Source organism: Arvicola amphibius, chromosome 2 (genome assembly GCF_903992535.2).
Source record: "Arvicola amphibius chromosome 2, mArvAmp1.2, whole genome shotgun sequence".
NCBI classification, from domain to species: domain Eukaryota; kingdom Metazoa; phylum Chordata; class Mammalia; order Rodentia; family Cricetidae; genus Arvicola; species Arvicola amphibius.
Genome location: NC_052048.2, coordinates 107,667,101 through 107,691,283, shown reverse-complemented (window position 1 = coordinate 107,691,283; position 24,183 = coordinate 107,667,101). Strand labels below are relative to the sequence as shown.

Here is a 24,183-nt window from a genome sequence, read left to right as displayed (position 1 = left end):
TTCTTGATCAAAAGGGAAGCAAACTTTAACTTAGAGTCATGTTTTTTTTCCCCTGTGGATGGCTTGATAGTATCTCCCAAAATGTACTTGTTGAACCCTGACCTCTCAGTGAAGCAGTACTGGAGAATGGAGCCTGGTGAAAACTGTATCAGTTACAGAAATTCACAAGCGGAATCGTGTCTTACTCGTGGGTTAGTTTTCACACTTGATCCCACTTTCCTTGTGCATGCCCTTCCTTCCCCTCTGGCTTATCCCATGTTATGGACCAGCCCAAAACTCTCATCTGATTAGTTGGAGCTGCCTGGCATTAGATTCCTGCTTCTAGAACTAGTAGTTTATATAAACTTGCTTACTTTATAAATTATCTAGTCTTAATTATTGTTATAGAAATATGAAATAAACTATTTCACTATTTGTGTTTTCACCGAGTCTTTGATATCCATCCAGGTTCAACTAGGTGCAATAAATAATTCTTAATTCAATGTCCTTCTTCAATTTGTAAAGAAATACAGAATCCACTGAGGCAGCATGGAGTTATAAGTACAGTCTTAGGAGTCAGTGGTTGGTGATATTAGATCCAGAAACCTATTCTGGGAGAAATTGCTTCATTTCCAACCTTAGTGTGCAGTCAAGAGGTTAATTCATGGGACAAAGAGTACTCAAAGCCTGAAAACCAAATAAAGGACTGGCCTTTGCTAACCTCTTGAGCTATGACCTCTATTCTCCTCCGATTTAACTATTAACTTGACAGTCTAGACTCACCTACAGGAGTCTCAATTGAGGGATTGCCCAGATCAGATTGGTCTGTTGGAATTTGGGAGGAAGGAGTCATCGTAGTTTGAATGATAATGGCTCCCACAAACTCACAGATTTAAACACTTGGTCACCAGGGAGTGGCACTATTTGAAAGGATTAAGAAGTGTGGCCTCCAGGGAGGAAGTGTGTCACTAGAGGTTTCAAGGACCCAAGCCAGGCCTAGTGTCACTCTCCTTGTTGCTTGCAGATCTGGATATAGAACTCTCAACTCCTCTAATAGTGTAACTGCCCACGTGCCACCATGATCCCTGATGTAATGAAAATGAACTAAACCTCTGAGACGGTAAACAAACCCCACTTTGTTGCCATGTCTCTTCACAGAATTAGAACAATAAAACCTATGTCTTATTAATTGATGTATAAGGGCCCAGTTCACTGTGAGCAATACCATCTCTAGACAGCTGACCTGAACTGTGTAAGAAATCAGTTGAGCACATGTTTGCCTGCCAAACAACTAGCAAGCAGAATCTTCCATGGTTACTAATGTACTCACTCCTCTTGCTGCAAACTGAGCTCCTTGGTTGAAGATAATGCTGTGTGGAATAGAAGCAGACCAGCCTTCAAGTTCCTGCATTGACTTTACTCCATGATGGAGTACGACCTAGAATTTCACATCAAATAACCCCTCAAGTTAATTTTGGTCAAAGTGTCTTACCACAGCAACAGAAACAAAACTAGAACACCTCCGATCTTTGGAATAATCTTCCAAAAATTTTGCCTGATAAAAGTGTCAGGCAAAACAGGGGGCTCTGGCCATACCCAAGAGTGTATGCTGACCATGATGTTAATGACTTCTGGTATGCAGTTGGTGCCCTGGACCATAGTACACTGGTTTGTCCATTTCAGAGACTAAAAAAATGTAAGTCCGTGAGTGTTCCATGCCTGTGTGACATAGTCAGAGTTTAGGTGAGCTTCTTAATAGTTCTAGCTTAACTGACAGTTTAGATTGATAGTTTAGAATCACCTGGAAGGAAATCTCAATGAGAAATTGTTGAGATAGGGTTTTCCTGTGGACTTGTGAGTGATTTTCATTGAGTTATTTGAGATAAGAAGATCCTTCCTGAATGCGGACCATACAACTCTATGGGCTGGACCTTGAACTTAATGAAATGCAAGGAGCAAGTTGAGCACTAGTGAGCGTGCATTAATGGATTTGAATACTTCTCTCTGCTCTTGTCTGTGGATGTGACAGGTGCTTCAGCTTCCTGCCACCTGGACTTCCCTGCAATGATAGACTGTAATCAGGAACTAAGAGACAAATTAACCCTTTACCCTCAAGTGGCTTTTGTCTGCATGTTTTGTCACAACAGAAAATGGAACTAAGATGTTAGTGCACCATGCACGTTGCCATAATGTTGCTGTAGAAAGAAGTTATTGGTTTCAGAGACTTCACTAGAAAGGAACTGGAAACACAAATCTGGTCTAGGCCAGCCCAGGCCCAACAAGTTGTGTCTTTGTTGGTTTTAATCAGTGCTCTTCACCATAATAAACCATACCTGAGAGGAGAATGACTTTTCTGAGTTTGTTGAGTCTGATTAATAAATCATTAAATCTAAAGGTGGTCTTTAGGACCTCAACAAAAATGCCACAGATCACTTTATCACAAGAAATAATAGGTATTTTTCTTTACCTTTGTCAGCTCCACCGCTCTTCGAGAACATAAAGAGTATGAGTTGATCTATCTGAAGATTTCCTTCTTCCCAATTCCAAATGTTTCCCTCCCCTTTTTCTCACACCATCCTTCAAGTTCTCATAATACACTCAGAAATGAACAGGGACCTTTGTGATAACGGACTGTCTTTGTCAACTGGGCTGGACTGAAACCAGTGCTTAGAAAATTCGTAAAGCACACACCTCTGTGTATCTGTGAGGACATCTCCAGAGAGGAATGAATTGTGAGGGCTCTGGCTTAATGGCCTAGTGAGTGGATCAGACTCTTGATGGTTCCATGATATGATGGCTGTACTGGAGTCGTGAGAAGTAGGAGGCAGGGTATTGTTGAAGAAGGGTGTGTCTGGAAGAGCTTTGTTCTTCCCTGGTTACTTCCCATTTCTCTCATTTCTGCTTGCTGACCACCGTGAAGTGAGATGCTCTTCTCTACCATGCCTTCCCACTATGGTGAACTAAGCCCTTTATAACGATAGCCAAAATAAATCTTTCCTCCCTTAGGTTGTTCTTGTATTTGGAGCACACAACAGTGATGGATGTACCTTAGAAACCTTTCATTCCTTCTCTTTTATCTCAGCAGTTCCCAGAGAATCCATACAGACTATGTATGTTCAGCCCACAGTCAGTTGGGCAACAAATTGTCCCCAGGACTCCCCTCCCAGTCCCTTCCCTCCTCCCTAGGCAGAGAGCTGGAAGCTTCTCACATGACACTCTCATTACCTCCCCGACCCCTTGATGCCCCCTTTTCTTGTGCCATGAGTGACTTATAGGGCTTCCCCAAGCTGGGAAGGGTCAGCTCAGCCTCCTGCAGCTCCAGCTCCCGTTGGGACAAATGTTCAATGACAGCAGCTCCAATTGAGTCTCCCAGGACATTGGTCATCGTACGAAGCCGGTCACTGGTGGAGAATAGATAGATTAATGGGTGGGGCTGAAAAACTCCTTTGAAAACCAAGGATAGACTAGAAGGGTTTCCAGGCTAAATTACAACCACATGACCTTAAACAGGCCCCACTCTTCCTAACAACATCATCCCTTAAATCCTCAGATATATTCTTTGATTTGTGACTCCTGTTTCTAAATAAACTAACTTAGAAATTATAGATATGAGAATCTGTGCAGATGGTCAGACATTAGGATCTGACATAGACTTACTAGACATGGGGTCTGATACAGATTGTTAGACATAAGCATCTGATGAAGATCATTAGACATGAGCACCTGATGCAGACTATTGAACATGAATGTTTGATATAGACTCTTCAACATGAGTCTATGTAGGCATAGGACAAGCTGGGGACTGTTCAAACGGAACTTTAGTTTTTTTATTCAAATGGGACTTAGTCTTGCTCACAGCTCCCAAATGGGGGATGAAAATCAACATTTTATATAAATTCCATTTTATAAGAAAAGAAATGGGAGAGTGAAGGAATGGTAAAAGAAGGGAATGATACAAAAAGGATAAAAGGAAGAAGGAAAGAATGAAAGAAAGTAAGAGAAAAAGAGAAAGAAAGAATGAATAGAAGAAAGAAGGGAAGAGAGAAAGGGAGGGGGAGAAAGGAGGAAGGAGATAAAGAAATGAGACAGGAAGATAAAAAGGAAAAAATGGAAGACAAGAAAAGACAGAGGGAGGAGGAAGAAAGGCAAGAAAGGGAGGGAGGGAAAGAGAGCAATAAAGGGGGAGGAATGTTGATTAGGGAGTGGCTCATTCCTGCCCAAAAACTGGTGCTGATGGATTAGGAGTCCTTGTCTCCAGGTGTGCACCCACTCATGAGCCTATTAAGCTCCATGGCATAGTCTTACACCAAGACACACAAATGTCTCTGTTGTAACTCAGTGGGTCACAAACAAAAGACATGAATATGGGGAACGGAGTTGTAGGGATGAAGGCTGGCAGAGATGAGGAGTTAAGAGTAGGTGGGAGTAACCAGAAAGCATTGCATACATGTATGAAATTGTCAAGGAACAAATTTAGTTAGTGAAAAAGAATAGGGAGAAGAAGGGAAGGAGAGAAGAGAAAGAGAGAAAATGTGACTAGTTGTAGCATTCAGATCATAAATCCACCAAAATTCTTTTGTCTGTCATCACAAGTGATTTTATAAGCCAAAATTCTTCACTCTTTAACACAACAGGTAACTTGTGTTTTCTTCTCACTTCTAAAATTCTTTATATTTAGCATTTTTACTAAGGAAAAAAAACTTTTAAAAATTTGAGTTTAAAAAAATATATGTTTGAACACCTTTGTATGATTTCTATATGAAATGGGCTGAAGAGGAGTGGGCTGACTGACAGACAGAGACCTCCTTTTCAGAATCCTCCTCGTTCTCTATGGGATTGGAGTCTATGGCCATCATTAGCAGACCATCCCAATGCCTCCTTAGCCCTCTAATGTTCTACAACCCTCGCCTTACAGAATCCTGCAGCAAAAGGTTATGAGATAGGTCAAAGCCAAGCACACTCACAGGAACCAATCCACAGCTATGATCAGCGTAATGTCCTCTGTGGGCAGGCCAACAGATGTGAGCACGATCACCATGGTGACCAGTCCTGCCTGGGGGATGCCAGCTGCTCCGACACTGGCAGCTGTGGCTGTGATGCTGCAAATGAGAAGAGTCGGGGATACAGGAGGAAAGAGAGGACAGGAGATTAGAGGACCAGGCAGGGAAGGGCATTTTAAGTTAAATGCCCAAACCAACACAGAAAGCAAAGTGATACATGAGCTTACTTTGGATGTGAAGCTAAAGTTAAAATGCTAAAGCCACCGAAGCAAAAAATCAGAAACTGTGATGCTGGGCAGATGGACTGGGAAATGGAAAATGTCTGTCAACACCTATGAGATGTCTAGATACCAGGTGACTGAGTGCTGGGGATCTAATGTACAGTGTGGAGGGTGTGGCTAAGGATAATGTGTTCATATCTGAGTTTTCAAAGAGAACAAAGCTAAAGTCTATTCTCACCATCAACAAAGAGAAAGAGAAGGGAAGGGCGGAGAGAACAGAAGGACAGACAGGGAGAGGAGGGGAGGGAGGAGGCAATAAGACTCTGGACGGGAGAGAGGAAAGAGGAAGGAAGGGAAGAAAGGAGATAGAAGAAAGCGAGGAATGAAGGAGGGGTAAAGAAGGAAGGAAATGAGAAAAGGAGGGGACATAAGGGTTAGAAGAGGAGGTGGGAAATGACAGGAAGACAGGAGTGAGAAAGAGTGGGAAAGAAGAGAAGATGAGAGAGGAGAGGAGACACAGGCAACAGAAGGGGATGTGGGAAAGTAAGGAAACTATGGGAGATAAGTATAATAAGCAGCCTGGCTACAGTGATCACTTTGCAGAGTGCACATATTGTAAACAATTACAAAATACACCTTAAAATATAGGCAACTTTTGTCAGCTATCATTCAAGAAAGATGTGGCTGGAAAAAAAACAGAGCTTTTTTTAAGAAGGCAAATACAGCTTACCACATTGGGGTGAGAACATTCTGGCCCATCTTAGTTTAATAATCTATTTATTTCTTGATTTAAGTTGTTTGTTTTCTTAATTTTATATTAATGGTTATTTGCCTTCATGTATGTTGTATACTGCATGTGTGCCTAATAGCCACGGAGGCCATAAAAGAGCATTGGGACCCCAGAAACTGGGGTGATAAACAGTTGTAAGCCACCACGTTACTGGTGGGAATCAAGTCCAAGTCCTCCACAAGAGCAGTAAATGCTCCAAAAAAAATGATTGATTTATTTATTATGTATACAAGATCTATCTCCATGTATGACTACAGACCAGAAGAGGACACCAGATCTCATTACAGACAGCTGTGAGTCACCATGTGGTTCCTGGGAAATGAACTCAGGACCTCTGAAAGAGCAGTGCGCTTAACCTCTGAGCCATCTTTCCAGAACCCCAGCAAATGCTCTTAACCACTGAGTCATGTCTTCAGCCCACTAGAGACCATTTCTTGATCAGATAATCTTTCTTCAAAAAAAAAAATTAAAGAGCCAAGTGTCTGTCTCAGTGGTGGCCACCTGTCCAGCATGTACAAAGCCTTGTTTCCACTTCAAGTCTCACAATATAATATGAAATTGAAAGTAGGATCTACTGGGTCACAGGTGACCTCTGTTAAAATTCCAACATCAACTCCAATTGCTCAGCATGATGTAATATACATTGTAAAGGCCACCAAGCTTTGCAGAAAAGGCAGTAGCGCCTCCCAGAAGCCAGCTTTCTCCTCAGTAGTTAAGGAAATCACTTTCTAGATTTTATAGCAATACACATAGAACAGGGGAGATGATTAGCCCAGAGAACTTCTCTATCAGAACGGTGGTTGAGCAAATACTCAGACTGGCAATAAAGAATGAGCTTTCGAATGAGAAGACTCCTTTCATGAGCTTCGTACCTTGCACATGAACTCAGAGCCTCTCCTGCCTCACAGGAGAATGGCAGACACATTCCTATCTTCTCATTGTGAGCAGGAAAGAGCCAAGGACAGTGCCTGTCCAGTCTTCTTATCTGTTACTGAGATATATATACATATATATATATATATATATGTATATATACATACACACACACACACACACATGTGCATGAGTGCATGTACGCGTGCGCACACATGCGCCAAAAAGAAACTTCAGGAGAAAAGGTTATGTGTTTTAACTCACAATTCCAGGTTATAATCCATCATTGTAGAGAAGTCGAGACAGGAACTTGGAGCACTTAGCAACAACACATCCAGTCAAAAGCACATGGAAAATGTGTACATGCTTGCAGGTGAGGTCTCTCTCTACTTTTAAACAACTCAGGATTCAAACTGAGGGAACAAGCATTGCCCATTTTTAGACTGAACCTCCCCGCATTTATTAAAATAATCAAGCTGATCCCCCACAGACTTTCTCAGAGACCAACCTGATCTCTCACTGAGATTCTCTTATCAGGTGATTCCAGATCCTGTCAAGAGGACAATTAAAACAAGCCACCACAAAAGATTCCAATCAAAAATAAAGTGTAGAGACCTGAGAGATGGCTCAGTGGGTAAAGATACTGTGCTGCCAAGTCTGAAAGCCTAAATTCAATCCCCAGGACCCACACAGCAGAAGAGGAAAACTGAATCCTGTGAGTGATCCTCTGACCTTCACATGTGCACTGTGACACACACACACACACACACACACACACACACACACACACACGTGCGCGTGCAATTCTTAAACTCTTTAAAACCACATGCCTGGAGAGATGGTTCAGTAGTTGAGAGCACTTAACAGCTCTTGCAGAAGGCCCAAGTTCTATTCCTAGAACCTGTATCAGACAGCCGCCCGTAACTCCCGTTCTAGGGAATTTGAATCCCTCTTCTCACCTTCACATACATGGCGAATATGGACTCAGACAGATACACATACATACATACAAAATAGAAAAATGCAAAGTGTAGTTTCTATTAAATATGTATCACATTCACACCCTTATAAAGTCAGAATATTATTCCATTGCCAGGCCTGACAGCACATGGCTACAATCCCAGCTACCCAGTCAGGCCAGCCAGCTCAGAAGGGGCAGGGGATGGAGATAGAAGGAAAGAAATATCATAAGTCAAACATCTTAAGTCAGGATGTGTCTACAATAGAAATTTCCAATGAAGAAAACACTTTCCTTCACAGAGTTTATGTTTTCATTCTTGTATGATGGACAGACAATAAGCAACATAGGTGATAAAAATTATCTATGGGAACAAATGCTGTTGAGCATCCAAATACTGGAAACCAGAAATGTTTCACAGGTTGGTTTTTTGTTTTTCAGATTTAAGGATATTTGCATATACATAGTTATAAATCTTAGGTAGGAATGAGATGCAACTATAAACAGGAAATTTGTCTGTAGACCTTGTACACACAGCCTGTGCTATCCAGCTGATGACATCATCGTCTCACCTGATTGTGGTGATCTGGCCCAGATTTAGCTCATAGTTGTTGACTTGAGCAATAAAGATGGCTGCCAAGGCCTCATAGAGTGCGGTGCCATCCATGTTGACGGTGGCCCCCACAGGCAGCACGAACCTGGTGATGCGGCGATCCACGCCCAGGCCCTCCTCCAGGCAGCGGAAAGTGATAGGCAGGGTTGCAGAGCTGGAGAAAAAGAGCTCTGGAGGCTGAGAATAGGGAGTAGAAGGATGGGACAGGGGCAGGAGCAGGGGCAGCAGTGGATCAAAGGAGGGCTTCCCTCTAGCACGTGGAAACCAAGCTGGAATCTGAGCAGGGAGTAGAAAGTGGGAGGAACAGCTGTGCGTGGGGAAATGGGACTCCTGATGCAGAAAGAACTCAGTGGTAGGGATCTCCTAAGAGGAATGTCTCTTGACCTATTCACACCAAGAGTTTATGATGCCAGTCGAGCCCTGATGGCTGACCTCCCACACCAAAGCCTAAATATGATGAGTAACTTTGTCAGTTTCGCAACCAGGAATTACCTGGGAAGACAGTTTCAATGATAGGTTACTACATTTGGTCATCCTATGGGAATTACCTTTGGGGGATTGTCATAACTAATTGAAATGAGAAGACTCGGGCCACTAAGGGTGGTACTATTCCATAGGCAAAAGGTCCTGAACTACGTCAAAGTGGAGAAATCAAGCTGAGCCAAGCAAGCAAGCAGCAAGCATGCATTTACCCTCTGTGCCTGAGTGTGATGTGACTAGCTGCCTCAAGTTCCTGTTTTGATTTCCCCACAGAGATGGACTTGTAACCTGGAATTGTAAGCCAAATAAATCCTTTCCCCCACCCCTACACTATCCTTTATTGGTATATTTTATCACAGCAACAGAAATGAATCTAGAACTGTAAAAGGCAGAGTGTCAGTCTGCACAGGGAACAACCCCATCTACAGGAGCCCTAGGCCTCTCCCCAACCACGTCAGACTGTACTTCCATTTGACTGTCAACTTAAGTAGAAAGAGTAGGCATCTCATTTGGGGTCAGTTTGTCTGCAAGAACTGACCCCTGTGTGGTCAGCTTTATACCATGAAACTTAGAGCTTGGACTCACAATCTTTGGCCTTGGAACTAGACACCACCTACTGAAAAACACCCAATGCTATTTCAACCTTTTCCGAGCATCAGAAACAGCACTGGAAGGGTGGGGTGACTAGCTCCATAGTGATTAGATTGGTTTAATTCTGGGTACAATAGTATCAATCCTATTTAGCCACAGATCAAAGATCAAAAGGCACATTCTCCAACCACCATGAGGACAGTAAAAAAATATTTTCTCCTATCTGTTTGGCTCTTGGGATACTTGCTCAAACAGTTTTGAATTTGAATGATGTGAGATAATGGAACTCACTTTATTAACCCCTAAAAGCACAAACAGGAGAAGAAAGCCTCAAAAGCCAAGACTCTCTGAGCTTGTGGTACTCACACAGTACCATCTCAAACCCAGCATTGGCATCTGGTTCTCCTCATAAACTGGAGAAACAAAAGAGACAGGAGGTTAGGAGAGTCATCACAGGACAAAGACTAAAACCCCAAGTATAGGCCACATGTAGAGAGCTTCAAGAGTCCCCCAATACCATTGTACAACCAGAAGAGGTGTTTGGGGAGGTGGAGAGGAGGACACCTAAAGGAACCCATGAAAGATGAACAATAGACCCAGGGAGAGTTCTGGGGAAGGTCATACCTGGAAGAGGTACCCATGGCTGTGATGAGGGCCTGTAGCATGCCCCCAATGAATGGGAAAGGGTTCCGATGGGTGACGAGGAAGTAGATGAGGGGCAGTATACCACCAGCATGGAGGGACAAGCCAACGATGACAGTCAGAGTATACATTCCGAGCTGGCCTCCAAGGACAGCCATGTCTTCCATTTCTAGAATCTTCCCAGCAATCAGAAACAGGATGCCCACTGGTGCATACCTGCACAAGACACATATTTATTAGGGTGATCTTCCTCACAGATCTGGAGCTGGCATTCCCAAAGCTTTGCTCATATAGTGTCCTGAACCTAGACAGCTCCTACCATACAATCCCAACTCCATCCCAGCCTATCCCAAGCATCAAAGCCAGCACTGGGACACTGGGGAAATGACCCTGTGGTTAGAAGTACTTGATGTTCAATAATGAAAACCCGATTTTGGATACCACCATGCACATTAGACAGCTCAAAAATACCTCCAACTGCAGCTCCAATGGATCTGGCACCACTTTGGGGGCTCTTTGGGCACCCATAGGCACATCTGCACATCTACTAACACATCCACACTCATAAATAAAGTAAGTTTTTAAATATCACTGGTGCTAGGGTTTGCTTCCAAAACATTGCCCCCAAAGGCTCACTTGCTGAACACTGGTCCTTAGTGCTCCAGTGTTCTCAGGTGAAGACTGTGAAAGCTAAACTGTTATGAGCATCCCAACCTCTGCTATGGGTTATGCATTGATGCATAACTGAATGAGCTATTGGGAGCAAATTATATGAAGGGCTTAGTTAAAGGAAGTAGGTCACCAGGGGGTGTACCTCCTCTCCCCAGCCCCTCACTCTCTTGCTCTCTTCTTCCTAGATGTGGTGAAGTTGGCAGCTTTATTGGCTATATCCATTCATCCTCATGGTCCAAATGCAATGGAACCAGCCAACTATGCACTGAAATCTGCAATACTGTGAGACAAAAATAAACCTTTCCTCCTTTAAATTGTTTTTTCTTTCTGGGCATTTTGTCATAGCAACAGGAGACTAACTACTACAGTCGAATTCTATAAATACATTCACCTCCCACCAGTCACCCAACTGCTCATCTAATCAGCAAGAAAGTTCCTACCACCCACAGCAGGCAGCCTTCTGGTGTCTTTATCTCATTCCCTTGTTCAAGTCCCTTCCAACTCAATTCCAGATGATAATTCCCTTCAGAATCCCATCCTTAGGCATTGCTAAGTGTGGTAGTTTGAATAAACATAATCCCCCTAGGCTCATAGGGGGATCATGTTTATTCAAACACTATCATGTTTATTCAAAGCACTATTAGGGGATGTGGCTTTGATGGAGTAAGTGTGATCTTGTTGGAGGAAGTGTGTCACTGGGGACAGGCTTTGAGGTTTCAGATGCTCAAGCCAGACCCGGTTTGTTTCTCTCTTCCTGTTGCCTGCTGACCCAGATGTAGAACTCTTGTCTCTTTCTCAGCATCACATCTGCTTGCATGCCACCACACTTCCTGCCATGGTGATAATGAACTAAACCACTAAACTGTAAACCAGCCCTAATTAAATGTTTTCCTTTATAAGAGTTGCCATGGTCATGGTGTCTCTTCACAGCAATAGAAACCCTAACAAAGACAGTAAGACATCCCCTATCTCTGGCCTTCTAAACTTTCATAAATTTTCTTCTGTTCTAGTTAGTTTGAACTATCAACTTGACACAAGCTAAAATCACCTGAGAAGAAAGTTTCAGTGAGGGATTATCTAGATCAGGTTGGCCTGTGGGCATGTCCATGGGGGTTTGTCTTAATTGCTCGTTGTTGTAAGAAGGCACAGCCCACTACAGGCAGCAGCATTTGGTGGGCCCTGGACTGTGGGAGGATAGAGGAAGCAGGCAAACAAGCAAGCAATCAGGGGCTCACATGTTGATCTCTCTACTCTTGATTGTGATGTGATGTTTTAAGTTCCTTCCTTGTCTTTTGTAGAGTAATGGAATGAAACCTGGACCTGTGAGGCTGTAAATCCCCTGAGTGCTGCTCTTTATGTCAGAATTTTATCACAGCAACCAAAATAAACCCAGAATAGTCATTGTACAACCACTCAGGGCTTCTCAGGCTTTGCCTGTTCTCTTCCTTGTTTGCGATATCTCTCTCCTCCTCATACCCACTTAGGTTCTTCCAAACCTTTCAGGTCCAGTTGTAAGTCTCACTCCTCATCTTCCCAGTCAGCATCCACTGCATTTTACTACAGCACCTACTGCTTTGGGTTACATACACATGGTCTGCATCTGTCTCCTCCTAGATTTTACAAACGTCTTCAAGATAAAGTGTAACATGAGGGCCTGCTTGTTGGGGATTCTGTCCTGCCCAGTTCCCACAGCTGTTTATCCCCCAAAGAAATCACACAGAGGTCTATATTAATGATAAACGGATTGGCCCATTAGCTCAAGCTTCTTATTGACTCTTATAACTTATATTAACCCATTATTCTTATCTATGTTAGTCACATACCTTGGTACCTTTTTCAGTGGGGCAGGTCAAATCTTCCTTCTCCTGTGTCTGGGCAGGACTGCAGAAAGAGCTTCCTTCTTCCTAGAATACTCCTGTCTCATTGCCCCACCTCTACTTCCTGTCTGGTTGTCCCGCCTATACTTCCTGCCTAGCTACTGGCCAATCAGCCTTTATTTAAAACAAAATTGACAGAATACAGAATTGTCCCACACCAATAAAGTATGACTTCAGTGTATCAATGTTTCAAGCCTTGGGAGATGTCTTCTAGATGAATGATCTAGTGGTGAAGCGAAAGAATTTTGAAAAAAAATTAGTGTGAAAAGGGGCATGGGTCTGGGGAGATGGCTCAGTGGTCACTTACATTACACTTGTCATGTAAGCATGAGGAGCAGAGTTTGAATCCCATGTAATACTAGATAGGCACTGCAGCAAACCTGTATTTCCAACCTCAAAAGGTGAAGTCAGGGGATTCCCTCAGAGCAGCTTGGCTAGCAAGATGAGCCATTTTCTTGAACCTGGGGTTTAACTGAAAGATCCTTCCTTAATGAATAATGTGAAAGAGCTATGGAAAATGATTCCCAACATCCCCCTTGGGCCACCACACACATACTCACCCCCACTCACGCAAAAATAACATGCATACACATACACATGTATATCACACCATCCCCAAATGTAGAAAGGAAAATGAGGAAACAGGATAAGTGTAAGTATATAAGTGAATAGACATGTGGAATGTCTGAGGGAGTGAATGAGAGAACAGCAAGTGCCTATGTAAGTAAACAGGTCTAGGAATGAATCCAAGTAGATTAGTGTAAGTGGGTAAATGAACAAATGCAGTCAATAGCTTAACAAATAGGGTTAACACTACAGTATTAACCTAGCTTTTTCAAGGCCCTAGGTTCCATCATGAGCACCATGCAAAAAAGGAGTTATTTAAGTAACTGAGGGTACATATCAGTGATTGTAAGGCCTCAGTTCAACCCTAGCACTTAAAATAATTATAGGGGCCAGAAAGATTGCTCCATGGGTGAGGATGTGTTCTGCAAAATATGATGGTCTCAGATGGATCCTGAAATCCACATGGTAGGAGGAGAAAACTAACTCCCACAAGTTTATCCTCTATCTCCATGTGCATGCTATGGCATGCATATCCATACACATATACTCAGACACAGTAGATAGATAGATAGATAGATAGATAGATAGATAGATAGATAGATAGATAGATGATAGATAGATGATAGATACATAGATACATAAATAGATAAATGATAGATAGATAGATAGATAGATAGATAGATAGATAGATAGATAGATGATACATAGATAGATAGATGATGGATAGATAGAGATAGATAGATAGATAGATAGATAGATAGATAGATAGATAGATAGATTATTGATATATGATAGATGCAATAAAGTAATAATTGTGAAATAATTTAATTAACAGATTTATCACCGAAGAGATATACAAATAAGTGATCAAACTGATAAATAGAAGAATAGATTAAAAGAAGTTAAGCAAGTGGGTCAACGCTAGAAAAATGAGAATAAATGAGTGAATGAAAGAAATAGATGTATGAATGATGAAAGAAATAAATGAGGGAATAAGTCACTGGTTAAAATCATTGCAGTAAAGAAAGAGGAAGTTAATTAATGAGTTGATGAGTGAATTAGCCAAGGCAGAAATATAGTAGCACATACCTATAATCCCACTAATCAGGAAGCTGACACAAAAGACTGGCAGGTTCCAGACAATCCTGGGCTACATAGGAAGAACTTTCTCAAAAACAATGAGAATGAACTCACAGCAACTGTAGCTTTTTGCACAAGATTGATATGAGATCAAGCCAGTCAACATTCCAACACAAAGTGGGGAAAGATTCACAAGCCCCAACCATAGCTGAGAAACTATTTTGATTTTGACAGTTAACGGCTGTTGGGGAAGGGAAAGTCAACTTTCTTCACGGATGTGGCATCTTGTAGGTTGTCCAAGCTCAGTGAATATGCCCTCATCCACGTTCCTACAGACAGCTCTAATTGGAATCAATGGAAGATATATACAAACATACGCATATGAGGATATAAAGTTGGAAGGGGGACATGAGAGTCTGAGAGAAGCTGAGAAGTTGGAGGGAGAATGGGAATGTGAATATTATCAAAATGCTTTGTATTCATGTATGAAATCCTCTAAGAATACATTTTTATTACATAAAAATGGAGGGGGTAGATGACCCAACATGTGGAAGAATGAGCATAAATTCACTGAGTCAATGCGCAAGTGAGGGAGTAAGTAGATTAATGGGGTCATGAACAGCTGAATAAATCACTACAGAAAGATATGAATGAACAAATGAGTTAATGATTAACTAATACACAGATGAATGACTAGCCAAATGTCTCCAACAGTCCCATCAGCCTTGTTGCCATCACCTCCAGGAACCATCACCACCCACCCAGTCCCAGGCACTCATCCTACTACTCACCAGATGATGATGCCCACCAGCCTCATAATAGCCTCATTGAGGCTGTCGAAGAAGTCCCTCAGGACACGGCCTTTGTGCTTCATGCCACCAATGACCAGCCCAAAGGCCACAGAGAAGACCACAAGGCCCAAGGCATTGATGCCATTGGCCGAGCCAGGCACAGGCACAGTCTCCTCAAAGCTTATCACCTCCTGCAGGGTGCCCAAGGCCCGGGTGACATTCTCCAGGATGCTGGTTTCGTTCTCTACTGAGGATGGGGGAGACATGGAGGCCCCCAGCTCTGACCCATTCTCTGTCCTTACAATCGTCCTGGTTACCACTCGTGTGCTGTACTGCGTCTTAAACTGAAATGAAGAGAAATTGGGACTAGATTCAGTATGGTGGTTAACTCCCTTGTAAATGTCCATTCTTAGACATGCTGCAAAAAATAAAAACCGGGAACTAGGCATGTGAAGTTCTATGTTCCATCCTTGGTGTTTGCATGAGCATGTACATGCACATGCACATGTATACACATGTGAGAGCACAACACACACACACACACACACACACACACACACAAATTACTCTTATAGCCCAGAAAGACGACAGTTGGATATGTAACCATGGAAATGGATAAAACAACTCAAAGAACTACAAGTTGAGCTACCAAAAACTCCAACTCTGTGGCAGACAAGACAGCTTAGGGTGTACAGGAGCTTTCAACCAATGCCAATAATCTGAGTTTTATCCCAGGCCCCACATGGTAGACGTGGAGAGCTGACTCTGCACCTTATCCTCTAATCTCCACATGTGCACCATGGCATGTACCCACATCTATACATAACCACACACACAAAGTAAATAAATAAAATTTTTCCAATAACCAAAATTGGAAAAATTTTTAAGATTGTGTGTGTGTGTGTGTGTGTGTGTGTGTGTGTGTGTGTGTGTGAGTATGTGTATGTTTATCTAATTGGCATGATTTGGCCATTTCACCATATATGCATATTTCATATATTTATATATTTTGTCTATAAATGAAATATATTTCATATATAACAAATTATATGTATGAGTATATAAATATGTAGGCTTAATATATATTTATATATCATATGAAATATGCATGTCTGTGTATACATATATATTTCAGAGTTCTATTAAAAACATATAGTGTATTCTACTGTTTATAGCAGCTTCCTCTAAATTGAAAGATTCACTCCAGTAGGTTCATGAAATTCAGGAAGTAAACAAACTTCACGTGTTTGGGAAATCTGAAGCTTACAAGATTCGCAAAGGCCCTTCCTTGCCTTTATAAAAGCATTAAACAGTCGCTAGTGGAGGAGACTCTGACCTGCCAAGCTCCCAAGAGGAGTCCAGGACCTGGTGAGCTGCTTGTAAATTGCACAGAAAGCTCCTCTGGGAATACAGCTTTCAGTAGCTGTCACCCATGCTGGGCTGGGCTTTTCTGGGGATGCAGATGTCTTTGAGTCATCCCTGCTCCTGTGAGTAACCTCTCACCCATACCCCAATTAGAAAGCCTGCCAAAAACTCATTGGTTCAACAAATTGTGCAATCATGACTTAGGTCTGTCATGGGCTGACAGTCCTGTATGCTTTATCTCCCTAGAAAAAGCTTCACACACAACTCCTCAGCATGTGTGAATTCCAAGTCCATAGACACAAGCAACCATGGATTGGAAATACTAAGAGAAAACCATTTATGTAGTGAACACATACAGACCTTTGTCTTGTCATCATTCTCTAAACCAGTGGTTCTTAACCTTTCTTAATCAGAAAACACATATTTCCAAGTTTCTTAGAAACTAAGACACCTCTCAGTCGCAAAATTACAATTATGATGTAGCAACGAAAATAACTTTATGGTTGCAGGTCACCACAACATGAGGAACTGTATTAAAGGGTCACAGCATTAGCTAGGTTGAGAACCACTACTCTAAATGGTTCTAATGCAGAACATCTGTCTGCATATCATTTACATGTATTAGCTGTACTGTGTCACCTAGAAGATGATCTAGAGGTCATTGGCAAATTCTACCTGTTGTTGTAAGAGACTTGAGCAGCAAAGATTTTGTATACAATCTTTGTTAATGCCAAGGGATAGTACAATTTTGTATCTCAATTTTAAAGTTCTTAATAAAACATATGACTAAAGAAATGAGTAACTGGGTCAGCAAGATAGTTCACAGCAGGTAAAAGTGTTCACTGTGCATAGGCCTGATGATCTGAGTTAGATCCTCAGAACCCATGGTGGGAGGAGAGTACCAACCCCCAAAAGTTGTCATGTGAGATCCATGTCTACACCTGATATGCATTCATGCACAAACATACACACATATTGATGATGATTAATAATGATAATAATAAAATAACTGACGTTTGCCTAATATAAACAAGACCTGGATTTCATCTTCTTCACCAAGGAGAAGAAATGAGTAACTGAATAGCAAGGATGTTAAAAACCAAAGCATGGAAAAATGGCTGTATAGTCTGCATCTTTATGTCTAGTCTTCAATAAAGGGGTTGTTAAACATCCTCTGATGGTCAAATCCAGTCCACTATTTGCTTCTGTAAATAAGATTTTACAGAAAAGTCCTCTTCACACATTGCCTGTGACCACTTTTCTATTATCAGCTCCAAGGTGATGCTCAGACACTTTTTAGGATATCTGTGATCAGAAGTCCCAGAACGCCTACCCCAGCTTCTCCGTATGAGTTCCATACCCTGGAAACCCTTTGCATCACCATCATAGCCATGGGAAGTACACTTGTTCTCCCAGAATCCTCCCCAAGGCCTCCCACCCACCCACTCTTTTAGGCCCTTCTTCCATCCCTTCTCCTTGGGAAGCAAGCTCCCTCCCCCGCTCCATCCCTCCTTGATTAAACCATGTGCTTCCTCCTAACCTGTTTAAAGCAGGCCTCCACAAGGTTAGGTGGAAACATATTTCTGCACAAAAACATCAGAGAAGGGAAAGTGGTTAGACTTTGGGAGTGAGCCAAAGGTGACTACTGCAGAAAGAGCAATGACAATAGTTGCAGCAGGAAACATAGAAATGCACAGTGTGGGCCAAGTGCTGTGCCTAGTGCCTTCCCTGCATCATCTGACATAAGCCCTACAATGACCCTAGAAGTAAATACTATTTATATCCCTAGCTTCCACACAAGGTAACCAAAGGCCAGAGGACGTCACCCAGACCCACAGAGCTGCTCGAAGGTGCAGGTGTAACTTACCATGGAATGGATACAGTTAGGCCCCTCCAAAAGTCGCATTGGAATCTGACTGCCATAAAGGAGATGTTGAGAGGTGGAGCCTTGTACTAAAAGGTTTATAGATTAATAGGAAGTGGCTTTGTTTTTGATATGCTTGCTCTGGCTAACTATACATATGTTTTCTGGCACATTAGCATGCAACTAGAAGGTCTTCATTAGATGCTGGTATCAAGTTCTTGGACATCCTAAATTCCTAAATAATGAGCTAAATAAACCTTTGTTTTTGTTTTGTTTTTGATATTGTTGTTGTTGTTGTTTTATTTACAGATAACTTTGTTTCAAGTATACTTTCCACTTTCATTTGATTTTTAATATATTTATTGGGGAGCTGCAGTGCCATGGTGTACATATGAAAGGTAGACAACTTGTAGGAGTTGGTTCTCACATTCCACCATCTGGATCTCATCAGGTTGTCAGGCCTAGTGGCAAGTGCCTTTACCCACTCACTGACCCTAAATCTTATTACATTTATTTAGGGATGCATGTGTACTTGTGTGTATGTGTGTATGTGTATGTACATATATGCCACAGGATGTATGTAGATGCAGGATTCTCCTCTTCCACCAGGTGGATCCAAAAGATTTGCAGCAAGTGCCTTTACCCACTGATCCCTCTCATTGACTCTCAGCTATTGTATAATAGCAGTAGAAAACACCATAACAGTTTCTAAACTCTTCCAACTTCAAGTCAATACTATAAAAGCAACATGACTAACTTGGATGTCAATTCTGAGAGCAAAGTGTTGGATTAAGAAAATCATTTGCTCATGAAAGGAAGTTGGGAACACCTAGTGAACAGCAGCTCCTTTCTCAGTCCTGAGATACTCAGACTGTGTCCTCCCTAGTCTCAGAGTGCAAAGTCATACCTAGATGTAGCTTTCTTGAGGATATGCAGAGCAAAAGTTGGGTACCACAATAGCAACCAATAGTTGCTTCCTTTTCCAAACTAGATCCACCTTTTCCTGTGGTCTCTCAGGGAATAAGAATTGTTGCATGTACATCCAGAAGTCCCAACAAAATGAAAATGTCACCTGACCAGGTCCATGAAAGCATCAGCTGTTGGGACAGTCTCAATTCGGCCCTCACGGTGCAGCCCCTCCTTGGAGCCCTTGCCAGGATGGATGATGGTGACCATTAGAATCCCGATGAAAACCGCAATGACTGTGGTCACCATGTAGTACACAGCTGCCCGCATTCCCATCCGCCCTGTTGCCTTGTTGTCCAGGGATGCCATACCTAGAAGAGAGATAGTGCAGTCCGTGCCACAGCACCCAACTCCTTTTCCCTCCATCTGCTCCACCTACTCCATACCATCAGCTCAAAAATTATTGCATATTCCTTAACTGAAGATATCCACAGAAACCATAGGTTCACCTTCAACTGCTGATAGTTATCTATACAACTGCTTTTATGCTATCATGAATAAATATATTATCAGATAAAATATAAATTTACTATAGTTTTGTAAAGTAAATAAAGGGGCTGGTGAGGTAACTCAGTAGTTAAAAAGACATGTTGTTCTTACACAGAATCCAAATTCCATCAGCAGCACAAATATTCTGTGGCTCACAACTACTTGTAACTCCAGCTCCGGGTATCTTTTGGCCTTTATGGTGACCTGCACTCATGTGCACATACCCACATAGGCACATGATTAAATAATAATACTAAAGTAAATGCATAAAAATAAATAAGAAGTTTTGTTTTGCTTTGAAATAAAGTTGTACGGTTTATATGGTATACCCATCATCTAGAGATGATCTGAAATACACAAGAGAAGAGGCATAGGTCATCTGTAAACACTACATCATTTTGCAAAAAAGGGCCTCAGCATCTTCATGTATTGGTTTCTATAGGGATGTCTGAACCAGTCCCCTGGGGGTTAAACCAAGGGATGATTCAGATTTTGATTCTCAAGCTAAAAACAATTTTTTAAATAAAAATATTGCTCAAGAAATGAGTAACTGGGAAAACCTGAATCAAAACCAGTTCACTCACCACCATACATATGTTGGAAGCTGCATACATACATACACACACACACACACACACACACACACACACACACACACACGAGCACATACCAATCCATTTTTTAACTTCAAATAACTCTACCAATTACAGTACCTTCCCTTTACTCCAAGTCAACCTCTTAACTCCCACCTAACCCTCCCCCTTATCTCTGCACCATGAACATCACAAACATCGAAGCCTTCATCTCATGGTCCTCCCCAATTCTCACCTCCCTCAAACCCACCTCTTTCTGCACTCTGCCTGGATACTGTTAGTGCTGTACCCACATGTTCCCTACCAGGCCAATGCAACCATTCAGCTGCTATGAGTTTGGGATGCTAACAGCCTTCACTTTCCCCTTCCACTAAGAATGATCCCCAGCAGAAAGGCCCCAGAGTGAGCTACAGTCAATAATTGGCTGGGGCAGGGATTCAGATGAGGACAGAGTTAGGGGTGAGGAACAACACCATGATGTTGCTCACACTTCAGGGATCCCGTCCAATAAGAGCATACTAAGAGACCAGCCTTCTTCTGAACACACATTTTTGCTTAGCTTCTTTCCCCACCCTGCTTCCCTTGCTTCCTCATGGGTTTCTCCCTCCGTGAGTCTCTTGTGACCAGATTCATATGTCAGGCTTGACTTCGAAGAAGCCCAGCCTAAGAAAGCAGTGTTTTAAGCCTTGATCATTATTTCTGTCCTTAAACCCAAGGGTTGCTAAACACCACCTATGGGCTAAATCTGGTGCAGTAAATAAAGTTTTATTGAAACACAACTCTGATGAGTAGTTTCAATTGTTAACTCAACACAATCTAAAATTACTAGGAAGAGATAATGGGGGATTATCTAGATCAGGTGGACCTATGGGTGTGTCTGTGGCTGTTGAATAGATTATACTGACTGAAGGAGGAAGGCCCACCCATGTGTGCAGCACCATTCCCTAAGCAAGGGATTCTGGACCGCATACATGTAGAGTTGAGCATGACACAAATAAGCATGTGTCCATTTATTTTCTCTCTGCTCTTGGTTGTGGGTGAGTTATGATTAGCTGCTTCAAGTTCCTATGCTGACTTCTCTAAATGGTGAACTACAACCTGGAAGTGAGAGCTAAAATAAACCCTTTCTCCCCTAAGTTCTTTTGTAAAGTGTTTTATTACAACAACATCAATGAAACTAGGGCAACAGCCCTGCCCATTTGTTGACATATTGCCTATAGGTGCTCTTCCACTCCAGCATCAGAATCAAACCATTGCAATGAAGATCGGATGACCCTTGAAGCCAAAACATTTACCATCTATAAGAAAAGTGCTACATACTCCATTCATAGCTCCTTCCCTTCCTCCACCCTGACACCTCCATCCCACTCACCTCCTACATGTTCACACACATCCCACCTCCTACTCATCTACCCCACATCCCATCCACCTTCTCTGCCCCTCCATGGTCTCTTTCTCCCCTCTGGATAACTCTGAACTCACACAGGATGGTATTTTACCTTCAAGCAAAAGCAAAAGAAAGTTATCAGGCTACATGGACCATGTGGAAGCAGTACTTAAAAAAGACCTGGGCATAGCTTGAGTTGGTGAGTTGGGGAAGGGCTCCCATAGTTAGGGTAGCCCTGGCTCCTTTCTCAAGTTTGGACTCCGAGTGGCTTGGGCTCTCACCTGTGACAAGGCTGGAGACGATGAGGGGGAGTACCAGCATCTGCAGCATCCTCATGAGCAGCTCACCAGGAAAAGAGAAGTACTTGATCTGGCGGTAGGAGAGCTGATATGGGCGCAAAGCAAAGGCCAGGCTGACCCCTAGAGCCGGAAAAGAAGGGTTCATCGAATGGACTATGGATCTCAACCCCAGGCAGTAACCATCTATCCCAAAGAGAGTGCACTCAGGTGAGCAGTGAATATTTTATAACAGTGTGTATTTCTATGCCTGGTTATTCTGTGGATTTGTGTGTACATGGGTACATTTGTGCATGAGTATGTGTGTGTGCTTGTGTGGGTATAGATGTGGGTATTTGTGTGTACTTTACACATGTGTGGGCATGTGTAAAAAAGTATATGCATGGCTAGGTATATGTATGGGTATGTTCTTGGGTACATGTGTGTTAGCTATAAGTGTGCATTTGTGTATGCATGGATCTGTGTGTATATGAGTATGTTTATGGGTCAGTGTGTATGTGAGTATGTGTGTACATTTGTGTGAGCATGAGTATATGTGTACATGATGTGCATTTGTATGAATGGGTATGTATGTGTGTACCATTGTGTGCACACAGATATATGTGTGCACTATATGCATTTGTGTGCTTTTAGGTATGTGTGTACATTCATGTGCACATATATGGACAGTGTACGTTCAGTTGTGAGCATAAACATGTGACTGCATATGTGGGCTCATATACAAAGATATAGACATGCATTTTGAGTGTGTCTATAAGTGTGACTCTTGTGTCTACATTCTCACTTTCAAATATGGAAGTGCATATCTAATTAGGCTTCTAAGCATGTAGATGTAAATGCATATATGAGTGTGAGAAAGTGTTCACAAAGTCTAACACAGCTGGCCCTGGTACCCTTGGATGCCACACTGTCAAGTTAATCACGCACACATGGAAATTTTTAGGGGAAAAAATATATCCAATGAAAGCAGTAGGGAAACTACTAGGCGAGAGGAAAGGGACCAGCAGGGACTGACTAGGTAAGATGGGGTAAAGAAAAAGAATATGACCAAAGTGCATTGAATATATAGATGTCATGATGAAATCCATTATTTTATACAACATACACATAATTCAACAGTTGTATCTGTTGAACATGTGAAGATTTTTTTTCTCTTATTAATATTTCCTAGATACTATAGTATAACAACTATTTACCTAGTGGTTACATTGCTTTAGGTGTTAAAAGTAACCAAAAGAGCAAGACAGCCACCGATCCTATACAAACACTAGCACCATTTTATTTAAGAAATTTAAGCATCCACAGATAACAAAAGCTTGTGAATAATCAAATCCCAGCATACTTAAATCAATAGACACTCAAGTTTCTAAAACAAAACGGGGTAGTATTTGACGGAACCAATGTCCCAACAGTATGATGGATAGCTGCATATTTATGAACGTTTGCACAGTTTATGTGATTGCACCTCTAAATTCCGTGCATATGTAAAATATATGCATCATTCTCTGTGTGTAGTTGTAAAGTGCATGTCTGCGCAGTGTACTTGTGTGTGTACATATTCATACATGTGACATCACATCGTGTTTATACAGCTGTGTTTACCTGTGTGTGTGTGTGTGTGTGTGTGTGTGTGTGTGTGTGTGTGTGAGTGTGTGTGTGTGTGTATACCTTCTCTACCTGTGTCCTCTGAGGGGCTGAGGACTTGTTAGATAAATGCATGGCGGGGGGGGGGGGTGATGTTAATGGAAGTCCTGCCACCCTGAAGCAGAGCTCACCAATGATCACAGCGCTAACTGTGAGCAGGATGAAGGCATTCCTGCGCAGGAAGCGCCGCACGTGCTCTCGGGTCATGGTCTGCAGACGCAGGCGCGTGCGCAGTGCTCTCTGCTGCAGACTGTCCTGGAAGCTCTGCAGACAGCCCACGCCACCCAGGCGCTGGCCGCTCTCCCTCAGGAACAGACTGTTGCCGTGGCTGCTCATCGTGTCTCTGCCAGGACAGAAGAGACCATGTCTGGTGAGGGAGGAGTCCGAGAAAGGAGTGGGTAAGGTCGAGGGGCGGGCACTGCAGCTCAGAAGTCAGGGGAGGGGC

General features: G+C 42.4%; 1 protein-coding gene across 1 annotated transcript; it reads right to left on the bottom strand.

Annotated features, from left to right (window-relative positions):
• Positions 1-3,184: 3,184 nt before the first annotated feature.
• Positions 3,185-24,074, bottom strand: Slc1a6 (solute carrier family 1 member 6). The gene is made up of 9 exons (XM_038319864.1): positions 23,870-24,074; positions 22,080-22,217; positions 19,436-19,640; positions 18,040-18,082; positions 15,135-15,478; positions 10,130-10,363; positions 8,394-8,588; positions 4,944-5,078; positions 3,185-3,380 (listed from the first exon to the last, which is right to left on the bottom strand). Exons 1-9 carry the CDS (start codon positions 24,072-24,074, stop codon positions 3,185-3,187), a joined length of 1,695 nt encoding a protein of 564 aa, XP_038175792.1.
• Between the last annotated feature and the right edge of the window lie 109 nt (positions 24,075-24,183).